At 52.3% G+C, this 20,053-nt stretch overlaps 1 protein-coding gene across 1 annotated transcript in view; it reads left to right on the plus strand.

Annotated features, from left to right (window-relative positions):
* Positions 1-16,357, plus strand: part of ETNK2 (ethanolamine kinase 2) — a 17,486-nt gene extending 1,129 nt beyond the window's left edge. Inside the window, exons 2-7 of the mRNA XM_015597823.2 lie at positions 698-957; positions 8,533-8,675; positions 9,263-9,346; positions 11,805-11,950; positions 13,486-13,559; positions 15,174-16,357. Of these exons, the coding sequence (XP_015453309.1) occupies positions 698-957; positions 8,533-8,675; positions 9,263-9,346; positions 11,805-11,950; positions 13,486-13,559; positions 15,174-15,246 (780 nt within the window). The 3' untranslated portion in view covers positions 15,247-16,357. The remainder of the gene's footprint in view (positions 1-697; positions 958-8,532; positions 8,676-9,262; positions 9,347-11,804; positions 11,951-13,485; positions 13,560-15,173) is intronic.
* The last annotated feature ends 3,696 nt before the right edge of the window (positions 16,358-20,053 follow it).

Raw genomic sequence — 20,053 nt, forward strand, 5'->3', positions numbered from 1 at the left:
CTTTCCCTATGGGCCTTAGTTTCCCCACCTAGAATTAGTTCAATTGTTTTCTAAGGCCGCTCTAGCTGTCATACTGTGCCCCATAAATCCCAGGATTGATTCCTTGTCACCCCTTGGGGAGCCTGGTCTCCCAGCCCACAGTCTGCTATCTCTTCTGGTATGAAATTCAAAGGCCCTAAGGAGCTCTGACTACCAGGCCCTGAGGTAGGTGCCAACCTTAGTACCTTGGATGGGACAGGAGGGACAGTAAAGAGCCCTCTGCCTGCAGGCGGTGAGAGGCAGTTGGGTGGGGATGTACTCATCCTGGATGATCTGGGCCCTCCTCTGCCACATTCTGGTCCATGAAGGTTTCTTTCAGGGCCAGGATGGAGGAGGAAGGAGCGGGAGGGGCTTCTACCCACCAAGTGGTCAGCAGATTCCTCTACCACCAAATCCCATCCACTGGAGGCAGACCCAGGAGAAGTGAGGGTGCCTGGGCTGAGCCCAAGCTGCCATTGTTTTCTTGAACTCTCTAGTCTACCCTAGGCCTTGAGGACAGGGTAGAGCATTAGGAACAGTGTGAGCTCTTTATTAAGTGAGGAGATAAAGGACTCAGCGTTCTGTGTGGTTGTGCTTAAGGTGCTAGAGCTGTATAGTCATGAGGCAAGAGCAGACAGCCTGCCCCACACACCCTTGTGCTGCCCTCTTCCCTTCCTAGCGCTTCACTGATGGTATCACCAACAAGCTGGTGGCCTGCTACGTGGAGGAAGACATGCGGGACTGTGTGCTGGTTCGGGTGTACGGGGAGCGGACGGAGCTGCTGGTGGACCGGGAGAATGAAGTCAGGAACTTCCAGCTGCTGCGAGCACACGGTTGCGCCCCGAAACTCTACTGTACCTTCCAGAACGGGCTTTGCTATGAATACATGCGAGGCGTGGCCCTGGGGCCTGAGCACATCCGTGAGCCCCGGCTCTTCAGGTAAGGAGGGTGTCCAGGGTACTGCTCATCTCCATGATCCCTCAGGCTTTGGGCTTTGAAATTCTTGGCCAGCTTCCATGGTGTAGAGTGGAGTCCATGAATGAGTTATAAGATCTGTGAAATCTCTGAAATTGCATGAAAAATAAGTGTGTGCTTATGTGCATTGCTCTGCAAAAAGGGGCTATAGCTTTGTATAGATTTTTAGTGGGTTCAGCTAGAAGGATGAGTTCTTGTGGGAGGCATGTGAGAATTTTGGCAAACATGGGACCAAAGGACCCGGCTTCCTAAATGCAGCAGAGATGGCCTTCCTGGTCCATGCCTCAGCCCTCTACCCACCCCAAGTCTGACCTGGAAACATCTCAGAGCCTTAGAAGTGAAATCTGAGCCAAATCCCTGGAGCGGTCAGGGCTTCCTGCCCCTCCCCTCCTGCCAAGAGCTCAGGCATGCTAGGAGAATGGCCCTAGGTTGAGCATGGTTTTATCAGCCCAGAGTTTATCATTCTTCCCCCAGTGTGAGCTCCTTTCAGAATCCCTGACAAGGTAGGAACCCAGGTTTAGGGAGCTGCCCAGGCTTCCAGAGGCTCACAGAACCCATGGTTTCTTGAGAGCAGCTCCCAATTAAATGCCTAGATGTATAGGACCCAGAAACTGACTTAACCTTCAAACCCTGCAGATGTTGAGGCTGTGGGGCCTGGAATGCGGGGGAGAACCAAAGAAGAGCCCATGGTGTACTCTCTCCTCTAACTGTGCTGGGTGGGGACGGCAGGCAGAATCCACCATCCTGCCTCCAACACTGCAGTGTGTACAGGGCACTTGGATCAGAATGAGGCTCCACATGGGCTGAGGGTTACTCCTGACACAAGAACAGCAACAGGGGCCTGCCCAGGATCCTCAGGCTCCCGCTGAGCAGCTCCATAGGTGCCCAGTCTGGACAGGTGAGGTCAGAGCAGGATGGGGTCTGGGGAGCCCTGTCCTGGCTTCCGCCACAGACTCCTCCCTGCTCTTGTGCAAATAAGCTCAAATATTGGCAGGTCCTCACCACTCCCAGGCTCCACCACCCCTTTGACTCTGATGCTGTCACTTAGTGTCTCATGGAAGCAATTACCATTGTCAGGAAGACTGAAGATGAATTTAGGTTCGATAATAACAACTTTACATTTGGGGGGAGAGCCAGAAATTGGGAAAAGTGTAAGAAGTAGCCTTTCCTTGATACTTTTTCTAAGATAGACCATTATTTTTCTGGGGTGAAGGCGGATCTCTGAGGAAAAGGCAGAGGGAGGGGGTGGGGAAGGCCTCTGGGAGGCACCTTCCCATGTTGCCCTGAACCACACCTCCCAGCCTCCGCCTGTTGAGGCTTTGCAGCATAAAAATGCTGAGTGCTGAGGTTACTGTCATTGCTATTCCAGACAACAGCCCTATTGATATTCAAGGAAACACTCTCTTCATGCTTTATTTGGAATCTTCCTTTGGGAAAGAAAGGCCAGGGTCTCAGGTCTGTTTCCCCACCTCACCCAAACCCTGGCAGGCTCCCTCCTGCCCTGGCCTCTGAAATTACTGCCTTCATCTCTCATTCACTCAGGCTGCTGCCACGGCCTTTGCCCCCTCCACCCTTTAGGAGGTGGGAGCCTTGGGGCCTTCAGAAGAAGACTCTAGACTGCCCCGCTATCCTGTGGGGTGATGGCCTGCCCCTTCCTAGGACCTGGCAGAGGAGGGGGTGTCCCTGGAATAGCTCGGTTACAAGGTTTCAAACAGCCAATGCCTTTGTTGTCTTTCCCAGTGATTATTATTCGAGCAACAGGCAGAGGCGAAGGAAGCTTGAATGTTGGAGGCTTGGCAGCAGGTGGGGGATGGGGCTCCAGAAGGGAGAGCTGGCAGAGGCTTGGGGTGGGGGATTGGAGGGGCAGCTGGGACACAGGGCCTCCGAGGCTGGGGTCCTTATCAGGGCCCTCCCACTCTGACTGGTCAGTCCTCCATCCACCCCCACCCTCTCCCAGCAACCTTCCCCAGCAATGTTTTCTCCTCTCCCCACCACCCCCTCCTTCTCTCCTGGGACCTTGGATAATGTCCACAGGAGAACTTGAAAATAGAACACTGGTTTGTTTTGTGTCCTTGGCACCCAGCCGCCAGCATCAACTCCCTGCTGCAGAGGAAGGGGCTGCCCTGGTCCCTCCTGCTTCCCTCCCACCTTGGCCAGGCTGATAAGAGGCAGGCATTTCTTCCCTGCCTGGCATCACCACTCCCTGATCCCTTGGTGCCCTGTGTTCACCACTCCCCCAGGGCACGGGTCAGAGTCCAAGCGGGGAGGAGGGGCACCACTCCTATTTCCAGGTGACCCCTCTGTCCTCAGAGGTTGCTGTGGGTACATAACCTGGGTCATTGACCTGTAGCCAACAGCCTACTGCTTTGCCCTTCTGGTGCCTGAAGCAGCCCCAGCTCTGGATCTGGAAAGGGAGCTGCTGAGCTAAAGGTCTTACCTCATTTTCATGCCTTCTACTGAGACTGTGAGCTCTCAAAAGATTTGTAATATGTAATAGTTCCATACTCAGCCCTCTGGCTAGCGCTCTCATGGACCCTGTAGGGCCCCTTTCTGGGCAGGAGGGGCTGAGTGGGGGGCCCGCCCCACACTGATACTCTACTTTTTCTGTTTTCGGCTGTAGGCTAATCGCCTTAGAAATGGCAAAGATTCACACCATCCATGCCAACGGCAGCCTGCCCAAGCCTACCCTCTGGCACAAGATGCACAGTTATTTCACCCTTGTGAAGAATGAGATCAGCCCCAGGTACAGAGATCTGGGAGGGTTCAAGGCTGCTACTGTGTGTACCGCTTTCATATGATTTCCCCTCCCCATCTTTTTGTTCCATCCCACCTCACAGGAGATTTAGGGGTTTCAGTCCTGATTGCTAAGCCTCTGTCTCCAAGCAGAGTTGGGCCAATTGAGTAAATCTGAGGAACTTAGAGTCACAGTTTTAGACCCATGTGCTTATTTCTCTACGAGTCTTCTGGTTGTGGCAGGGCTTAGGGTCGGGGACAGTATCTCTCCACTTTACTTACAGGATATTGAGGCTCAGAGACTAAGCTTTGCCCAATGTCTTGGTCTAGTCAGAGGCAGGGCTTCTGTTCTTAGCCCAGGGCCCCTTCTACCTGAGCTGCTTTCTGAGCAGTGAGGATGGAGGGCCTGGCCCTTGAGAATGGGGGGAGGCTGAGTTAGAGTCAGTCAGAAGAAGGCAGTTTACCTGCTGACAAGCCCTTAGGACATCAGGACTGCTGCTACTTGCCTGGATGCCTCCTATCCCCATGCACCCCTGGGGACCCAGTTCCCCACCTTGTTCTGACTCACAGCTTGCTGTTTCCTCTCGGCTCTTTTTGTCCATCCTGACATCACCTTTCTCCAGATAAGGCAGGGTTCCCAGAACCTCCCTTTATGCTCTGGCCGGCCAGCCGATACCTGTCCCAGCCTTCAGATACCTGGCTCGCCGGCATTCCCTCGAGTGCTGAGAAAACGATAGGGGCAAGGAGGAGTGGTGTCATCCTGCCCCCTCCAGAAAAGGCTTGAGCATCATCCTGGTTTCAGGTGGGAGTGGGGTACCCAGGTTTGGGGGCAGAGTATCTCCTTCCCTCTTTGAAGATGACAAGACAGTAAGGAACTCTGTCCCGATTGTGTATCTTTGTCTCTCATACACACGATGACTTTATCTGGATCCTCCCACTTAAGGGTGTTAAGCAGTGCTTTCGGACTATTTGTCCAGCATGGGCCATGTTCAGACCTTCTATGTCGAGTGTTATCTCTGGGGCAAGGACTGCCTTGCCCCTTAGGACTTGAACAGCACATGGAGAGCAGGATCTTCTGGTGTCTGAGCCAGAGGACCCTCTGATCACCTAGACCACAACTTTGACAGATAGAGAAACTGAGGTCCAGGGTGGAGATGCGACTTGCCCGAGGTCATTGCAATCAGTTGCAGCTCAGGGACTAGAGTCCAGGCCTGTTGCTTAGGCATAACCCTTGCTGCTGCAGCTTCCTTTGACTCTGCTGTCACTGTATAACCTTTGGGGAGAAGGGTGACCTTTTTGGGAGGGGAGTAATACCTGGAGAAGAGCTGACCAACTCCCTTTACTCTTGTGTACCTTTGACCTTGGGGAAATCAGGTTGCTTAACTATTCTGAGCCTCTTTAGGGCAGCGGTCCCCAACCTTTTTGGCACCAGGGACCGGTGCTTTTATGAGAATCTAATGCCTAATGATCTGAGGTGAAGCTGAGGTGGTAATGCCAGCGCTAGGGAGCAGCTGCAAATACAAATGAAGCTTCCTTGGTTGGCCCACTGCTCACCTCCTGCTGTGCAGCCTGGTTCCTAACAGACTATGGACTGGTACTGGTCCACAGCCCTGGGGTTAGGGACCCCTGCTTTAGGGGATGATACTTACCCTGAACTGCCTACCTTGCCCCAGAGCAGGGTGTGTGACCAATCACTCTGATTCATGAAACACTTGAGCTCCATAATAACCCTGCCTAATAGCTTGCCTAATAACCCTGATTTAGTCCATTCTTCATTTTATAAAGAATGATTGGGATTTAGAACAACAAAAAACATGAAAGTGATATTGGCCCTGCCCACAGGCCCTCAGGAACCCTCTGAGTAAATAGGACCTATCCATGCAGAGATATAGACGAAGGCAGGGCATGTAGTACATGCCAAGGGTAGAAGAACCAGGGAGAGTCTTCTTGGCAGAGAGAGGGAGGGAGGCCACACCGGCAGGAGGCAGACTGCTCATGGATTACAAGTAGATGAGTTGGCTGGAGCAGATCTTTTAGGAGGGGTTGGGAGGGGTCGTGAGAGATGAGGCTGCAGAGGTTGTGTGAGTTGGACCTAGATTGTGAGGAGTCTTCAATGCCAGGTTAAGGAGTGAAGATTCAATTTAGCAGCAGTGGAAAGTCATTATGAAGGTGTTTGGGTTGGGCTCAGTGACCTGGGCAGGACTCTGATGTGGAGAAAGAAAGCTTTTCTAGCTTTGTGAAGGACAGACTTAGGTGGACGTTAGGGGAACGGGGATTTGAGGTAGGGAGAGCAGCTGGAGGCATGTCGAAATTGAATGGGCAACATCTAGCACTGGGGTTCCCCACACTTGAACATGAGAATTCCCCTGGGTGCTTGCTAAGTGCAGGTTCCCAGCCTGACCCTGGGAAGTGATGGGAGGTCTCAAGTTCAACCCTAGGAATCTGCATTTCATAGGCTCCCCTGGTGATTCTGAGGCAAGGGATCAAAGAAAAACATTTGGAGGAACACTGCCCTAGGCAGCTTGGGGGGCGGGATGGACTGGGGAGCGGGGCGTGAGTCCGAGACCTTGTGGAAACAGATGTGGTAACCTTGGTGTTTGGGTGGGCATAGAAGTGTCCGGGGTATCCAGGAGGATGTGAGGTTGATAATAGCTTCAGGGGCATCTAGAGACTCAGATGGGCTGAGTGGTGTGGGGGCAAAGGTGATGTAAGCTCACACTTGGAAAGTCTTTCCACCGTCCGGATCCTGAGAGCCCAGTGGACACTTGCGAGGCATCAGTCTCTTTATCAGGAGGAAACCCAGGCCCCTTCACCCATCTCCTGTGGCCTCTGAGGGACAGAGGAACAGCCCAACTTGGGGTGTGAAGGTTTCTGAGATGTGGCGGTGGTGACTGTTCTGCCAGCCCCACAGCCTTGAGAGAATGCGGTGGTGTCAGGGCTGAAGAAAGCCGTGCTGGCTATGTTTCAGGTGGTCGGGGGAGGGAGGTAGAAGGCTTGGATTGTTCCCACAGTAACAATCTGCATGGCCTTGGGGTGGGTAGTGCAGGGTCATACAGAGGTCAGGGCCTGGGCAATCATGGATGTCAAAGCCATGATTTTCAAGCTGAGACCCAGGCAAACCAAAGAAAGCCTCCTAATTCTTATCTTTGGATGGTCTCAGCCCAAGAAAAAAGAATCTTAAAAGGTAGCCTCTTCAGGAGAGCCAAGAGGGAAATGCATCCTGTGCAGCCCCGTGGATACAGATAAACTCCAGTGAGGATGGGGTGGGAACAAGTGGCGGGAGGTCTCCCCCAGACCAGTCCTAACAGATTCCCGGACTTTGAGCCACCTATGCAGAGGGGCTCTGTGGGGCACTGAGGCCCTTGCAGTTAGGAGGCCCCACTTAATTTTGGATCCATGGATGGGCTGAGGACTGCTTTCCTTAGGAAGTAGAGAGTCCAGCTCTGCAACAGACATCTGGAGGCTGAGAGGAAGACTGCGTTTCCTTGAGCCTCAGTTTCCCCATGGGGTTGGACTAGAGACCCAAGATCCTCTTTAGCTTTGACCTTCCAGCCTGGGAGGGATCCTGCTGATAGTCCTTTTCCGGGGGCACTTGGGGATACCTTGGTCGCCAAATACTCTTCTTGTGTTCTGGCTTCTGGGCCAGGTGAGGGGGTGGCGGGGCTGTCCCCTGGAAGCATTAGGAGGACCCGTTTCCTTCTCATGTACCCACTCGTACTGTTGCGCCCCTGGACAAGGGAGCAAACAGGAGACACATGAATGGAGATGAAACCCTAGCCCCCTCCCCTCCTCCCATTGGTGGTTCTGGAGTTTTAAGGGCTCCGCTGACTATTTGACTTTTCAGTGTACACAGATCTGTGTGCTTCCTGGGTGCAAAAGTTCAGAGCTTCTGTACACAGTGCTTCCCTGTGGCCTCTGATGGACCCATTCATTCATTCCTCAAAGTGTATTTCTTTCAGCAGCAATGCCTGTGTGTGCAGTGGGATGGGGTGGGGCGGAGTGGTCTCCATGCATCTTTGTTCCTGCCCTCAAGTTGCCCATGCCCAGTATGGCAGGGGTCTGGGACAAGGAAACACTCCTAGTTCAAGGTGGAAGGGGCAAGATATTGGGGAGTTACATAGCAAGTGCTTTTTCATTGAAAGGCCCTAATATTTCCTTGGCCTCGTAGGAGAGAGCCCAAGAAGCAACTTGTTTGCTTTCTTATGTAGGCCTGAGTGGTCTATGTGATGAGAAGTTAGACTACATGATCTCTGTGACGCCCGCTGCTAGAGCATGAGGGAGACACACCAGGACACACCTCTGCCTCCTCAAGAGCATGCCAGCTTTCAGCCTCTCCCTGGCACACTGTGATCCCTCCACTTGAGGAACTTTGGAGAGCCACCTCTTCCCCTAGGAATTTTTCGTAGGTCTTGAGAGCAGATCTGTTTGCATCTCTGCCCCGCTGCCCTTGTTCTCTGAGTCTGGAATCGTCCTCACTTCCCCTGTCCTCTCTCATGCTTCCTTTCTTTCCTTCCTATCTCACAAAGTAGCAGGGACACTGTTCAGTCAGAGATTTTGGTGCTTTGCAAAATGCTTTTAAGCTAATCGGCTTCTTAGAGTAACCATGGGACATCAAAAGGGTAGGAAGCCTTAGTGCCACTTTACAGATGACTAAAGTGAGGGTCTGAAAGGTTAGCCATTTGTCTAGGGTCCTCCCTCTGCAATAAGAAATAACGAGAGGGCAGAGCTTAGGGCTTTTGAGGCCAAGCACCTGCCTGTCTACTATCAGCCCTCCCTCCACCAGCCACTTTTCTTGCCACTATACAGCCTTTCTACAGATGTCCCTAAGATAGAGGTGTTGGAACGGGAGCTGGCCTGGCTGAAGGAGCACCTGTCCCAATTGGACTCCCCTGTCGTATTTTGTCACAATGATCTGCTCTGCAAGAACATCATCTATGACAGCACCAAAGGTATGATTTCCTTGGCCCTGGCTGGCCAGCAGGGTTCTATTCCTCAGGCTGGTACTTGGACAAGTAAAAGGAGACCTTTTTGCTTAGGTCTTAATTTGTAGGAGAGAAACGGAAAAGGAAACAAATTCCTACTTAGAAAAATGTATGCCGAGAAAGAACTCAGAATCATGGTTTGTGGAGGTCTTCAACATGAGAGAACCCAAGCTCTTCCCACGATGATGTTTTGGGCTTCCAAGGACATCGCGGCTGCCTCAAGCCTTCCTAAAGGGAGAACCACTCGTGATCCTGATAAGAGAGCTTCACCCACTTAGCATGGTCCTCAACCATGCTGAGGACAGATGTCCTTAGCTGGGGAGCGTCTGAGGATCCAGCTGTGAGAGGGACAGCTGAAGTTGGGGGAGGAGCAAATAGACAATGGATAGACAGAAGGAAACAGCTTAGAAGATTGCCACTGAGGGGTTGGGTAAGGCCGGGCTGCTGCAGAGACCAGCGAGAGGCAGTGGTTACATCCTGGAGGTCTAGAGGCCTAACCAGGCCCTATGTCCAGATCTGGGGCCAGCCCTCATTGCCTCTCCTCTACCTCATAGGTCACGTGCGGTTCATTGACTATGAATACGCTGGCTACAACTACCAAGCTTTCGACATTGGCAACCATTTCAATGAGTTTGCAGGTGAGAGGGGTATTGCTGTTTGGCCTGTGTCCAAGATAATCCTCCTTATGATGGATGGCCAGGTCCAAGGGACGGCTGAGATGGGGTTCTTTACTCGGGGTAGGGTGGGGGTGGGGAGGAGGCTAGACAGCCCCTGTCTGCCGAATATCCAAGCTTGGGGAAAACACACCCTGTCTCGTGAGAGCTCCAACTCCCTTGGGGGAGGCAGGACCCGCCCCCCTCCCACCCCTTACACAGAGTGCACCCCCTGCCAGCTCATATGGCAGTTTGGTGCAATTAGGAAGACATGTCCACTATAGGATCCCTGAGGATACTCGGCTTGGCGTGTGACTTAGAAGAAGACCCTTTCTCTAGGTATATGCAGCCCATGACAGCTGGACCACCACAGGACAGCCCCACCTCCGCTTTCCCCCTTGTTCAAGCTCCTTTATACCCATACGGCTTGCACAGTTGTAAATAAGGGCCCAGCATGCAGATAAGAAGCAGAATAAGCTGCAAGTAGCTACTTGCCCTGTGGCCTGTTGAGTGTAATCTAGGTGGAACTAGGTAAAAGTGTGTACTCTGCAACTTGACTCCTCAACTTCAAATCCTGGCTTTGTTGCTTACTACTTGTCTGACCCCTGAGCAGGTTACTTACCTTTTCTGTGCTTCTGTAAAATGGATATACTAATAGTACTCACTTTGTAGTACCGATATTCGATACACATACAGTTGGCACGTACTAAGCGTTAATTGGTATTTGCTGTGGTATTAGGAAGGGAGGCTTTCCTGCAGCCCAGGAGACTGGAGCAGGACCGAAAGAGGAAGAATGAGGGAAGTGTTTCCTAGGAGCAGGCAGTAGTACTATCAAGGCACAGTATGTATAATAGGACCATTTGTGTAAAGGAAGCAGAGCAGGTTTTTCCAGCTTGAAGGCTTAATTGTTAAAAAACAATTAGATGGGACTGAAGAAGCTAGCCCCTAGACACAGGTTGGAGAGACAGCCCCAGGATGGCAGTGTGAGGTGCTCAGCATGACGTAGCCAGCCCCTGGGGCTTAGGATAGGCGAGGCACCTGTAGAGCCACCAACTGGGCCAGCGTCAGCCATTCCCTAGCTCAGTCATGTCTCTTCTGGAACCTCAGGTGACCAGATCTGTCAAGTGCTGAATTATACCTGAGGGTGTAACTCCCTGGAGTGGCCCCCAGCTGCCTTTAGGAACCAAAGGGACCATGGGGCCTCAGCTGGGCTGAACAGCTGAACTGTGGGGGTGGCACGGGGCTGAGGCTGGCACTGGCCGGGCACTGGGCCTGAACCACTAGCCTTTCCAGAGGGGATAATTCTTAAGCATTTTAAGTCCTCCTCACCCACCACACAGAGCAAAGTCCAGCTGGAATTTCTTCAGAGGCAGATTGCATCCTGCTTCCAAGTCGAGAATGAAGAAGGAAGAACTGAGCATGGGAGAAGGAGGAGGGCAGAGGGGGAGATTGAGAGCTAGGGAGAGGGACCTTCTGCATTCTCGGGAGCAGGGAGATAGGAGTTCTAACCCTGAACTTGCCTCTAACTGGATACGTGACCCTGAGCAAATTTCTTCTCTCTAGGCCTTAGTTTCTACATTTGCCCAAGGAGATTCTTTCCAGCCATCCTCTTGGGGACCTAGGAGACCAAGTGTGTTTCTCCAAAAATGTAAGGGAAGCTTGGGAAGGACAGGAAGGAAAGAAGAGGAAGAAACTGGGGAAGGTGGTCCAATCCTGGTTCTATCTTAAGTAAATGCTGCTTTCTGTACCAGCTCTGAAGCCAGGGCCTCTGCCACCGTGCCCAGGATGTGGCTGGTGCATGTTGGGCTGGCGGCTTGAGGACTCAAGGAAGTGCCTAGAAGGGATGGAGGTCATCGAGTTCTGTCTATTTTTCCCAATCATCTGGAGAACAGGACCGGGGGTGGAAGATGCCTGGGAATCTGTGTTGTTACCAAGCTTTCCAGGTGATGTTTTTTAAGTAGCCAGCTCAACTGGTCCAGGAAGCAATGGTTGAGATGCACACGTTAAGTCTAGCCCCTTTTTTTCAATGAAGAGATTGGGCCAGTGAGAGGAAAGGAATTGTCCAAGATTAACTGGAGGTTAGCGTTGGACCCAAGATAACTAGGCCAATTCAGTGCTGTGACCAAGTGCCTCCTATGTGACTTAGTTTTATAAAGGTCATGAGGAGACTGTGATGCTGCCTTAGGGGCTCCCCATCACTCCCAATACTGTCCCTTGTTCAACTAGTTGGCCTCTCTGCCCCACTGAAAGCAGTGCCACCAGCTGGGGCGAGGCTTGACCCTCTATATATTAGGTAAGTTAGGTGGTCAGACAAGCTGCATTCCTAGGCACAGGCCACAGGGCAGAGCAGATGGAGGTTTTCAGGGGCACAGAGAACACCTGGGCTGGTGGAGACCCCTAGGTGGGCCATCACCCAGCACCTTCTGTGTTGCCTCCCCATCAGGTGTGAATGAAGTCAATTACTGCCGGTACCCGGTACGGGAGACCCAGCTGCAATGGCTGCGCTACTACCTACAGGCACAAAAGGGGATGGCCGTGACCTCCAGGGAGGTGGAGAGGCTCTACGTACAAGTCAACAAGTTTGCCCTGGTGAGTGCTTGTGACTGGGAGGAGGCAGGAGAAGGAGGAGCTGGGAGGAGGGACTTGGACTCACCCCCACTGCCCTCTCACAGTCTTGTGGAGGAGGAAGCAGAGCCTGGGGCCGGGTGTGAGGTCCTGGAGATTCCCTTTCCCATACCCCACACCCCACCCCGTCATGTACTCCTATATTCCACCTTGGGCAGCCCCCATAATACTAAGACTCTTGTTCCTTGCTTCCCCCACCCCATCAAGTCTAGGTTCTCTCCTTCCTGGAGAACCACTTCCAGGAAAGAGTCTAGCTTCTCAGTTCTTTCTAGTCTCTAACCTTAGTCTTTCATGCTGCAGTTAAACATATCCCCTCATTTTTTTAAAGCCTTTGGAGAAGATGGAGAATATAAGCTCTAATCCTCCTTTTTAGCTTCCTCTGCTGACTCAGAACTCTTTGTCTTTCCCATTAGGCTCTTCCTGCTCCAATTACTGTGCTGTCAGTTCTTGATTTTGAGTGCCACTTATCCAGGGTACATGGCTCATGCCACGTCTCCACGGGTGTGTGCCCAGGGGATTGCTAACTAGTCTTGTTATTGTTAACCCGTACATAAGCAAGAAGACAAGTCAGCTGCCCTGAATTTCACAATCTGTCGTAGAGCTTAAGTAAAGTCTTGTTCACCTGGGATTCTACATTGCCTGTTCTAGTCTCCTCGCTGGAACAGAGTTGATTCTCTTTCAGGTTCTTCCTTTTAACTGTCCCACCCTGCCTTCCTCCTGCTAAATCTTCAGTAATTATTCATACTTGCTAATCTGCACCCCTTTTAAGTCCTAAGAAGTGAAGAAAATGGACGGAGGTACCGTACTGCCAGTCCCAGAGCAAGCAGGACTGGGGTTTGGGTGGGGGACCCCAGCCTGGGAAAGTACTGTTGTCACTGCCGTTTGCTCGGGGGCAGCAGGAAGCATGGCTCTCTTGCTTCTTGAACCTGGGGTAACCTGGGCCCCATGGGCACCTCTGGCTACAGGGAACAATTGACTACTTAGTCAGTTTCTACACTCGGGCTGCTAATTCCTACATCTACACTCATTTTCCAACCTGACCCTGCCTCCTGATGGAAGAGAGGGAAAGGTCAGTTTTGGGAAGGAAGGTTCCTCCAGCATGACCCCTGATGGCCATGTGGCCAGGGCACTGCTGAGAGGTACCAGCCCCTCCACTGGCCAGCTGGGCCTGAGCTCGACTTAGGGCTTCATCTCGTCCTGGATACATGGGCCTTGAAGACTTAAGGAGAGGCCCTGATGTGGGACAGGCCAGGGGTGGCACTCTGCTTGGGCTGGGGAATAAGCCGAAAGCCCTAGAAGCACCATCCAGCCGATCCTCTCCCAGGGTGGGTAGAACTGACTCAGCTTGCCTTTTTCTGGAAGGAGCGGAGCCCCCAAATATTTGCTTCTGCCAGTGTCCTAGTTCTGTATTTTCCTGAGTGACTGTGTCCCTCTGACTATATAGGGTCCATGACAGGCTTGGGGGATCGCCGTGCTGACCCTCTCTATTCTGTTTCTAGGCATCTCACTTTTTCTGGGCACTCTGGGCCCTCATCCAGAACCAGTTTTCTACCATCGACTTTGATTTCCTCAGGTGAGTACAGGGACAAGTTGGGAGCGGGATGGGGGAAGGAGAAAAGAAAGAGCTTTGAGCCCAGGATGTGGGGCAAAGGACAGCCCAAGTAGAACATCCGGAGTCCACGCCTCCACAAACTCACTCCCATACCAACCAACCCGTGGCTGTGAGGTCACTACTCCGGGGAGGCCGGGAGCCCAGAGCAGCACTTGGAAGGAGCCTGAAGTTCTCATGCCCTCCCTGCCTGCCTGCCTGCTGGGAGATTACACTTTCTCGCATCCTCCTCCCTCTCCAGTGCCCTTATCCTGATTCTCTTTCAGGTTTTTCCTTTTAACTGTCCCACAGGGCCTGGTTGTGAATGGAATTGTTGCAAATCCATCTGAACGATCATGAGTCCAGTCCTTATTTTATAGCAGAGGGCACAGTGTTCCAGAGAGTGGAAGTGACTCACTCAAGTCACTTGGTGGTTTAGTGCCTACCATGTGGGGGTTATCAGACCCATCTCCTCCTCCGATGCCCCCTAGTGCTGCACTACGGGCTGTATCGACACAGTACTTGAATATTGACTCCTCCCCAGGGCCTCCATCATGAGAGGTATTTATGTCCCTGAGGACCAGGAATCATTTTGTCCTCCATCTGGTCCAGTCTCCTTGCCTGTCTCCTCCCCATCTTCCCTCAGCCAAAAATGAATCACTACCCTGGCTTCAAAGAGTTCACAACCGTTAGAGAAATACAGGTCAAAAGTATAGTGAGATAGTACCGCACACCCATTAGGACGGCCGCTATCAAATAAACAGAAAATAGCAAGTGTTGGCAAGGACGTGGAGAAACTGGAACCCTTGTGCAGGACTGTTGGGAATGTAGATGGCGTAGCTGCTCTGGGAAACGACTCTGCTTCCCCAAAAAATGAGAAATAGAATTGCCATCTGATCCAGCAGTCTCAGGGCTGGATATGTGTCCAAAAGAACTGAAAGCAGGGTCTCTAAGAGATGTTTGCACACCCACGTTTGTAACAGCATTATTCACAGTAGTCAAGAGGTGGAAACAAACCATCCCCGGATGAATGGGTAAACAAAGTATGGTAAATTCATACAATAGAATATTATTCAGCCTTAAAAAGGAAGGAAATTATGTCACATGCTAGCTATACTGTAGGCGAACTTTGAGGACATTATGCTAAGCCTATTAAAAAAAAAAAGTACTATATAATTTCACTTATATGAGGTAACTGAATTAGTCAAATTCATAGAAACAGAAAGTAGAATGGTGGTTTCCAGGGGCTGGGGGAGGGAGAAATGGAGAGTTGCTGTTTAAGAGGTATAGAATTTCAGTTTTACAAAATGAAAAAGTCCTAGAGATCTGTCGCCTGGCAGTATGAATGTACTTAACATTACTAAACTGTTAAAAAAAAAAAAAGTGATCTCATTTGGGGAAGGGTCGCTCCATTCTGATCTAAGAAAAATAAAATTATAGTTGAAGTAAAAAAAAAAAAAATCAGCTTGGGCTGGGGTGGATCTGCCTAGACCTAGATGGGCTGAGCTGGTGAGAAACTTTGCTCATGACGTGAGTCCCCCAGCAGGGCCCACCTGGCTTCCTTTTTCACCCCCAGCTCCCTCCCTTGTCTTCTGGCAGGTACGCGGTGATCCGATTCAACCAGTACTTCAAGGTGAAGCCTCAAGTGTCGGCCTTGGAGATGCCAAAGTGACCAGCTTCCCCATTCCTCCCCTCCCCATCTGCCTGGCAGGCCAGTTCTCCAGGGGTTGGTTCTGCTCTGGGGTCCACACCCTTTGACAAGGTGGGAGAGGGGACAGGTGGGTGTCCAAGAAGACTCCACCCCTGCTACCAGCCCCAAGTAGGTGCTGCTGTGACCACATTCTCTTGTTTCGAGAGGCTGATGGACCCAGCTCTGGGGGTCCCCTTTACCTGGCCAGACTTGGGGGAAAGTGCCTGTAGCCAGCCAGGGACCAGACCACAACCACCCTTGGGAAGCCCAGTGTTCCCAGTGTTCCCAGTGCCAGGCCAGACCGGAATCTGGGCTGCCTTAGATGTGTCGCTTGACCTTCTTGGCTTGGGGAGAAGGGAAGGTGGGAGGGCTCCTTTCTACCTCCAGCGCCCTGAGCCTCCAGCCCATCAGCCAACAGGCCCCACGTGAGAGGTGCTGAGCCCAAACCAGCATCATGCCAACTCTGACAGATGGATGTATGTATCTTGGGGCGGCAGGCGGGGCGCATCTAGAATTGGGTTCATTAGCCCCCCAGCAGCTGCCTCATCTGAGATCTCTCTTTCTCCAAGCAAGATCCAATCAAATAGCCCCTTCCCAACCTGAGCCTGAGGACTTGTGCTCCCTTCCTGTGCCCTTTCTGCTCTGTGCTTGTGTCTGTCTCTCTGCAGCCTGCTGGGAGGGAAGGCAAGGGAGTGGTGATGTCCTGGGCCTCCAGAGCTGGGCTCTTTCAAGCTATGGCTTGATGGAGGGGACAACAGCCAGCAGCCTCCTGCCTTGTTCCTTCCCCCTGCCTTCCAGGCCCTCACTTCCAAGGATCTGTCTCTCCATGTTCACCTTCTGTCTTGACGTTGACCCAAGGTCTCCATACTTAGGAATGACGAGCGGGAGTCAAGGGGCAGGGGCCGGAAACCTCCAGGGCTCGCCTGGCATGCGAGAGCCTGGCTAGAATCCCCCGAAGTGCTCACTGAGCTCATTGCCCCTGATTCCCAAGGGCCTCCACCTCCTTTCTACCCTTACAGCCTCTGGGGCCCATAAAGTGATTCATTTGTAACTTATCTTGATTTTCTGCATTAAAATGGCCATTTCTGGACCACTCTGTGCCTGGTGAGGCTTTAACCTGGAGGGTGTGACTAGTACACCTGTGGTGGGGGACATGTGGTGGTGGGGGGTGCGTGGAGTGTTCCGGCCTCTTCTCTAGGGTCCCCTTGGGCTGCACTCTTCCTACCATGCCCTCCATGTGCCTGACTTACCAGGTCCGGGCTCCTGGTTTGGGGCATACCTGAGCAGGGTTGGTGGTTTCACAGCCCCTCTGACTTTGACCGTCTTGCTAGAATCAGTTGGCCTGGGACAGTGCTGCTTAGAGGCAGCTTAGGCTGTGGATTCCGAGAACTTGGCCTTACCCAGGTGACAAACTAGTAAGACTTTGAAGGAGAGTATTCGGGACTTCTTCCTTGGTCCTCTCTGGCTCTTCTCTGGGGTGTTGGTGGGGAACTGCTTTGCCTGACAGCAGGCAAGGCTGATTTCTGAAACCAGTCTGTCACTTGCTCAGGCCAGAGGGAGGGGAGAACAGGAGCTCAGAGGTGAGTCGAGGCGCCCTCCTCAGCAGCCTGGGTTGCCAGGGCTGCCCTCACAGGACTAGGCAGCAGCTGCTTCCAGGGCCCCCCAGAAGGTGCCCAGTGCCAGGTGGACTCTGGCTGTTTTGGCTTTTGCCTGCAAAACTAGCAGGGTGCCATGGCAACCACTAGAACTAAGCTGGCAGCCACCTTCAAGGTCACAGTGACCCAGTGTGTTTGGGCCGTCATGGGTTGCAGGACTGAGCCTGGGGGTGCCAATGGAGGACATGGGGAAAGGTGTCCCGGCATAGGGATAGTGCCAGGGCTGGGCAGAGTAGGCCCCCAAGGGTTTTCCGTGGAGTCGGGTGGTCATGGTACAACCTTCCTGTGGACTAAATGGCAGTGTCCACCTTCCCCACCTCTGGAGCTGAGGGCAGGAATAACCGCTGTGAAGGCAGCTTGTCTCCAGCCTCCTGGGGCCTTGATGTCATAGCATTAGAGATGATGTCATGGTGGTGAGCAGGGAATGGCTGGGACAGGGCCCCCAGGTATTATCCCGTGGCCACTACTTGCATAGAGGGAGTTAACCTGCAGGCACTATCTTACTGGTGTCTTTGAAAAACCATCCTCATTCCTCAGTTCTCCAGGGGGGAGGACAGGTAGGGTGGGGTGGGGAGGGAGTTTAGGTATGCCCCTCCCCCACGAAGCCCTGGAGTCCAACCTTCACTCCTTTCACTGCCACTCCAGACTGACTGCACCTTTGCACCCACCCCTACCCCCCTGCTCAGCACCAGGCCTCAAAGAGTCTTCCTAGATTCAGCAGGCACTGTGAGCAAAGCGTGTCTAGGCAGAAGTTCATCTGTCCTGGGTTTTGACCCTTGGCCTCTGCCAGGGAGGCACACAGGGCAAAGAATGAGCTCGTGGCCAAGCCTTGCTGGCAATGAACAGGAACACTGTTCCTGGCCTTGAAACCCATCAGACCCTGTCCTGCCTCTCCTGGGGTGAGGGGGCTGGGCTCCAGGGCACCAACTACAGGTTCTCATGGAGGGCTTTTCCCAACCTAAAAGGATACAGGGCACGTGGCTCTGTCTCGGCAGCTAGAATGAAGAGGGCAGGATGCAGGAGGTGGAGTGGGAAGTGGGCAGTACTGGCCTCAGGCTCCAGAGGCCACACAGGACCTGAGAATAGGGAAGGAAGAACTCGGGACTGGCGGGAGGGAGAGCCTGGCTAGGAGTGTCCTGAACAGACTAGACTGCCCACATTTGGTTTGGAACACAGTACGGGTGGTAGTGGAGACCGGGGGCGTGGGGGTAGGTGGACAGCAGAAGTTGAAATGAGCAACACTTCCATGTGACCACCAGAGGGCAGGCGCTGCAGCCCACCACACCTCTCTTCCCAAGGACCATAACTGCAAGGGACCAGGGAAGCTGGGCTCCCCTTTGGAGACATGGGGTGGAGGGGGCCAAGGAGAGAGAGCCCAAAGCTTTGGGAGGCTGGGCTAGGAGAAACCAGCAAAGGTCAGCAGCTGGGTTGCTCCCTAGATCTAAAGGCTGGGGCCCTACAGACTTCAGTCCCAGGTTTGTTCCCTGGAATCAACCACACCTAACTTCTAACCACCACTCTCCAATTTTGAAATCCCATTTGCAGCATTCACGAGCTTCTTCTTGAATACTTCCTGTGTTGGGAAGTCTACTACCACTTTGAACAACTTTATCGAAAAGTTGTTTATGTTAAGCCAAAATATTGACCCTTGAGATGCATCAAGAAGCCAAGTTCTACCTCATGAGCTACAGACTATTGTTGCCCACTTGACAGCTTTGAAGAAAGTGGTCTTGCCTTTATGTCCTATTTTAGTCTCCTCTTGTTCTGGACTAAACACCCCTGGCCCTTTCAACCATGCCTCTCATACATGTCCACTAGGCTCCCTCCAGTCCTCTTCTGTGCAGGGTGCCTGTCCCTGGGCCCCTCCAGAAAGACAAGGGTCTTTCCTATTGAAGGCCTAAGATTGCCATAGCACACCTGGGACCAGGCCTGTGTGCTGTACACTGGCCCATCACCTCCCTTTTTGTGAACACATGCCTCTCTTAATCCAACTCAAGTCTAACTTTCACAAGAATTGCCATTCGGCTTTGTCACCACCATTCTATAATAAAAGGATCCATTTTTTAACCACAAGAATTGGTCTTTTTATCAATCCTTGTTAATATGCATTTTGAGAGTTTTAATCTGTTATTCAGCCCTTTTGGGTCTAATGGACTTATTTCTCCTAGTGTGATATGTAGTTCTTTGTAATCTTCATTCAAAGCAAAGGTCATAGATAGAGCCCTGAAATACATCATTAGAGACCCTACCCTGCTCATTAATCAGTATCCTAGGTGGTCATACATGGGCTTGGGGTATCCCTGTGAGCACTTTTCTGAGATGAAAGTCCACCGCTTTCATTAGATTTCTCAAAGGGCTCCTCCAAAGAGGCTAGGAAGCATGGATAAGGCCTAACCCTGTTTTCAGGTGAGCTCAATGTGGACCGAAGAGGAGACATGACAACCCCTCCCCCCTCTCCCCTGCAACACACAAAGCCATGTGGCTAGTTCTGGAGAGAACCCAAGCTTCCTGACTCCTACCATCGCCCTCTTAGGACCTGGGTGGGCACTTTGTGGTGAGGTGTGGCCCTCCTCCTTGAGGCAAGGGCAGTGTCTCATTCAGAGAGTGTGCTCTGAGGGGGCGGCATCTGGCCTGGGCCTCCCTTGCCTCAGATGTTTCTTTCCCAGCCCCACACCTGAAGCTCCCTCGAACTGCCACCAGGGGGCAGTGGTGCTTGGGCTGGGGGTACATACAGGACTTGTTGACTTGGCCCAGCCTCCCCTTCCCCCACACAAGGGCCAGATTCTGAAAAGGTCTGCTTTATTATGCCAACAGAAAACAAAAATTTCCCCGAGTGTAAACAGGAGAAATGTGCTGGTTAAGTTACTCATTATCTTATTATTAACAAAATAAAGCACTATCTATGTTTACAGTCATAAAAAAAAGAAACAGCCTGGAGAGAAGTTGAGCTTTGGGAAGGGGGAGGGGAGAAAATGGACTCCACATTTGCCCCTGTGGGATCTGGGGTTCCCTTCCAACCATGACCTGCTTTGGAGTCAGGTGCCAAAGCGATTTAACTTTCTTAGGGAAATAACGTGAAAGTGACCAGGAACAGAGGAGGCAAGTTTCCCCAGTGTGGAGTGGTGGGGGGGTGG

The sequence above is a fragment of the Pteropus alecto genome, unplaced genomic scaffold (assembly GCF_000325575.1).
Source record: "Pteropus alecto unplaced genomic scaffold, ASM32557v1 scaffold359, whole genome shotgun sequence".
Classification (NCBI taxonomy): domain Eukaryota; kingdom Metazoa; phylum Chordata; class Mammalia; order Chiroptera; family Pteropodidae; genus Pteropus; species Pteropus alecto.